Source organism: Montipora capricornis, chromosome 6 (assembly GCF_036669925.1).
Source record: "Montipora capricornis isolate CH-2021 chromosome 6, ASM3666992v2, whole genome shotgun sequence".
NCBI lineage: Eukaryota > Metazoa > Cnidaria > Anthozoa > Scleractinia > Acroporidae > Montipora > Montipora capricornis.
The window spans coordinates 58,660,441-58,665,440 of record NC_090888.1 but is presented as its reverse complement, the minus strand read 5'-3'; the positions used below and the strand labels follow the sequence as shown (position 1 = coordinate 58,665,440).

General features: G+C 42.0%; 1 protein-coding gene across 1 annotated transcript in view; it reads right to left on the bottom strand.

The window, feature by feature from the left end:
* Positions 1–3,925: 3,925 nt before the first annotated feature.
* The window catches only part of LOC138050706 (neuropeptide FF receptor 2-like), a 1,309-nt gene continuing 234 nt past the window's right edge, over positions 3,926–5,000 (bottom strand). The window contains exon 1 of the mRNA XM_068897009.1: positions 3,926–5,000. This exon is cut by the window's right edge and continues 234 nt beyond it. Coding sequence (XP_068753110.1) covers positions 4,269–5,000 — 732 coding nt within the window. The 3' untranslated portion in view covers positions 3,926–4,268.

Below are 5,000 nucleotides of genomic sequence, written 5' to 3'. Positions count from 1 at the left end.
ATTAAGTCAGTTTCCTCACCATTATCAAGGGAGCGAGCTATTTCTTCTACTGTACAAATTAACTGAGTTTCACATGACAGTTTTTTGCGAAAGCCATGTTGATAGTTAACTAGCACTTGATTTGAATCAAGGTGTTTACATCATTTCATGAAAGATAATGTGTTCCATAATTTTACAAGGCACCGACGTAAGAGAAATCAGTCGATAATTATCCACTTGACTTTTGTTGCCTTTCTTGTGTACGGGTACAACAGTCGCTTTCAGCCAGGCCTGAGGAACCGAGCCTGTATGGAGCGATTGCGTGAATAGAAACTGTAGAAAAGAAGCTAATTCAGCAGCAGCCTCCTTTAATATTTAACAAAGGATTCCATCAGGTCCACTATCAATCCTCGAGACAACCCTTTCTCTCCGCGGCGAGTTCTGGGTCTTGTTTGCTCTGGATTCATTTCAATTGAAAATGGCTGTACGCTTGACTTTTTTCACAGCTGCTCCCACAGTCTCTTTGGCTTTGCGTTTTAAGGCTCTCTTCGCACCCTCTTAAAGCGTTTTCGTAGCCAGTCGAACAATACCTCGCGTGCCGCCCAAGTCTTGGAGTTCTTCTTGCAAAATGTCTTTGGCCGTCGACAAAATCACGCCACCTAAGCCTCTCCCCACTTGATCGGTGGAAGTGTAACGTCTTAAACTTCCTCCACGTATCGCTTTGATCATATCATAGGCTCGGCTCTCCTTTTTATACTTCTTGTTTGAAACGCAGGGTTAGGATGATATGTCCTTTACCAAACCGAACGAGCTTTCCCTTCGATTCAGAAACTTGTGTTTCCAGCACGTCGATGGCATAGTTTCGCAGAGGGGATGTATTGCACGTGCAACGGTTCAAAATACACCGTCCCTTGTAGTGCATTTCTCGTAGCAAGCCAGTGACTTGATTCCCCATAATGCTGCTACCTCGTACATCCGAGTACACATGAAGGGTACCAGAGGGAACCGGCCCATCACGGATCGTTGCAACTCATGCTCAGCAACAGCGCCTCGGCCGTCACGAGCCAAAACAACCCTTTGCCATGATCGTCTTGAAGGCCCGCCAGATGGGTAAACGATCTAGATCGGGCACCTAATCATTGATTAATTCTTGATGTAGGTTGGGTCCTAAGGCACCATGTTCTGTCATTAATCCATATTGATGGCTAATGTTTGGTCGATGATACACATGGGAGTTTCCAGAGCATCTGTACGTTTGATGTGAGTGTTATCAATCAGCAGTTCTCGCTCGTTGCCTTGTTGAACCCAGGTAAATTTGATATTTCTAGCCCCAAACCTCTTCAAGCGGATCCGGATAGACTGAACGAATTCTTTATTAAGACCAATGAAAGGACACTAGGCACCAAACCAGATGAGAAATCGGACCTAATAAAACTTGTACACTCCTTTTCAGAGAAGCCAATGCCTTTCTGCTCTTCTTTTAAATTGCGTTGTGTCTCGAGACAAGAGGTGGATCAAGAAATCAATAAACTTCGTTCTGATACGTCAACTGGCATGGATCAGATACCGGTGAAGTTTGTGAAACTGGCAAAGGATTACATCTCTGGCCCTATAACACATATAATCAACAGATGCATGGTGACATCGAGTGTTCCCAGACTATGGAAGATAGCAAGAATTTCTCCGATCCCCAAGGTTAATGAACCTCGATGTGATACTGATCACCGTCCTGTGTCTGTCCTGCCAACGCTCTCTAAAGTGTTTGAACACTTAGTGCTCCACCAGCTTATTGAATATATAAACGAGGAAGCTCTTCTTGGTCCAGCCATCTCGGGGTTCCGCAAAGGTCATTCCATCACCAGTGTTCTATTAGGAATTTGCGATGCCCTGATACGAGCGTCAAGCAGAGGGGAGGTGACATTAATGGTCTGTGCAGACTACAGCAATGCATTCGACACCGTCCAATTCAAATTTGTCCTTACCAAGATGCACAACCTCGGTTTCTCTAAGGAATTCTTACTATGGATCGTTTACTACCTTACTGATTGAAGACAGATGGTGCAAATAGATGACGGAAAGTCGCACATGGCTACAGTTGAATTCGTCATTCCGCAAGGTTCACAAGTTCACTTGGGCGTCTGGTAAGAAAATACTGGTCAATCCCACTTTCCAGCCACTTCCCTGAAAGTGCACGAGGTAGGAAAACTGCTCTTTAAAGTGGTTGGCGTTATGATTGGGAAACTCTCCTCCTTCGGCATTGGTGGGTAGAATCACTTCTTAGTCACTCATGCCTGCACGTCTCGTTTATGGATCCAATTGTTGTCTTTGCTTCCCTTAAGTACTTCTTCAATACGGAACAGTGAGTCGTCATCCACTGTCACTTTCTGAAGGTCCTGCTCGTAAAGTGTCCCCTCTAAGGGAGTGCCGTCCATCTCCTCTACCTTGTAGGAATGCACGGGGGCCTGTTGCACTCGACACATTACAAACACTTCTTCCGTTCATCCTGGCAAGTACATACTGAGCTGTAACGTAAGGTCACCTTCCAAACAAACCAATCTAAACAAAGATCTTAAATCGAAGGCAGTAGAAGTTCACATTACACTCTAATCAGTTAATTCTGTTGAACTATAAGTGCTACACGGCCAACGTTTAGAAAAACAGAACCCTGCCTTGTACTTGTACATGTTCATTGCCGTGACTTAAACATCTTCAGTTCCCACGGCCGGATCCCGTCTGACCATGTACGTCAGTCGTTAGAGCAGCGGTGATCTAACCCGAAGGTCGTGGGTTCAATTCCCACCATGGTCAGAGTTTTTCTCTGTCTTTGTGTGGGCCTATTGCCCTTAGTAGGGCATACACTCTCATGGTTCATGGTTCACTCTAATCAGTTAATTTTGATAAAAGCAAAGATGAAGCGGTTAATTCCTATTTCTACTCAGTATTTACTCAAGAGCTGTAACCCTGGTTACAGCTATTCATAAAAACTTAAAAGAAAACGACAAAACGTGTAAGTTTACAAAACATGTTTCGACAGAAACGTCTGTCATCTTCAGTTGATTAATGTACAAAGCGTAGAAGTTGAATTTATAAACTTTTTAAATTTATATAACGAAATGTACATAAAACGTGACAATGTGAGACTTAAAAGGACAGTTTTAGATTGACATGATGTAGTTGTTGATTCAAAGAAGGTTGTTCTCTTTGAATATGAATAGCCTCTTTTATCTTCAGTTGAAAACTCGTCTCGAGTTTTCAACTTAAGATAATGTTTGAGTTTGTTTCTGTTTTGGTAAAACAGAGACTTGTGAACGAGACCTGTGACCTGAGACCTGTGTTTTCTACCTGCCCATAACAACGTTTCATCTAATGATTTATTATATTGACGGGAGTGTTTAGTGGGAACTAAAGCACTCGTATAATCAATATGACCACTAGATCCGGGAACCGAGTGGCGAATTTTTCGTATGTAACACGAGTGGTCATATTGAGCAAGGACTTCACGATTCCCGCGTTTGTTCGTATGTATTAATACCCAGCATTTGTATTAAAACCTGATTTTCAATCTTTACCATGTATATTTATTCAATCTAATGAAAAGAAAAATCGCACATATGATTGCTAACAAAAAAAAAATTGCACGTTATCTCGAATATATGAATTTTATATTCTCGTGGTATGCACGAACAATAACTCACTTGTTCGCTGCGCTCACTCGTGTGATATTGCTCTTGCCACCGTGAGAACACAAAATTCACCTCTTCTCGCCACCGTGTAATATACTCTACGATAGGGGCAATCCCAACAAGCAGTCTGATTATTTTGAATTATTAAAATCGATTCAAGCGGTGTTTGAAAGAAAGATTTAATGCGACGAGTTATCTTGGGGTCGTTAAAAGAGTAAAAAATGAATAATACAGAGAATATCATATGTTTAGAGATTTAATTGCTAAGGATAATGATTAAATATATCTTCTATCTTATACAGTGGGCAACAGGCCTCGTGGCTGGGAAATTTAAAGGCTTCATTCCATGATACTTTCTTGTGATTTTTAGGGGCATATTCACTGAGCAGAATATACACATTCTAAGTTAGAATTTTGTCATTGGAAGACTTGTCCATCAGCTCTCAAATTCCCGCTTTTAATAACTTCTTCCAGAATTTGTGGTGTTTCTTGCATCTCGCATTTACAAGTTGGAAGCTCCGGGTGTGTTACAAGAGGACAGACTTCTCGTTTTCTTGATCTACGGTAGCAAAGCAGCTGTCTAAAATGCTGGCGAAAGCGCTCACTCTACAACGCATAAATCACTGGATTGATAGCAGAGTTAAATGACACCAAAACAACTGAAGCGATGTAACAAAAGCCTCCAAATTCGACAAGAAAATCAAAAGTACTGAGAAGGTAAATTATAAGCTGAGGAAACCAGCTTATTGCGTATATAACGCTCACTGTTAACACCAATTTCGTAACCTTTTTTCTCGATTTTCGGACTGCGCCTTGTCCCACGATGGCTTCGTTTGTCACTTTCTTAAACCATAAATCATACACAACTCTGGAATACAAGGACAACATGATGGATGCTGGAACAATTCCCACTACCAGCAACCAAGCAGTTGAGTTAATTCTGCCGTAAACCGGCGAGGGCCACGATTCCAGGCAGAAATTTTCTTCCTTGTCGTAGCGAATAGCAAAAAAAAGCGGAAGATTAAATAAAGCCGTAAAAACCCAACAGCAGACTATGATAATTTTAACTGTTGACATGGTGAACTTTAAAGATGCGTTATGAGGATTCGTCACCGCGTTGAATCGTTCAAAAGATATGGCAACGAGGGAGAAGACAGAGGCTACGCCACCTATCCATGAAATGTTACCACCTGTGATGAACTTGCAAAGAAGATCACCCGCGATGCCAACAGGGTGAGAGAAGGTGTGTATAAGGATGTACTGCGGGATTGTAAAGGTCAAAGTGATCACGTCAGCGACAGCCAAATTGACCAGCAAATAGTTGATAGGCGTTTGCAT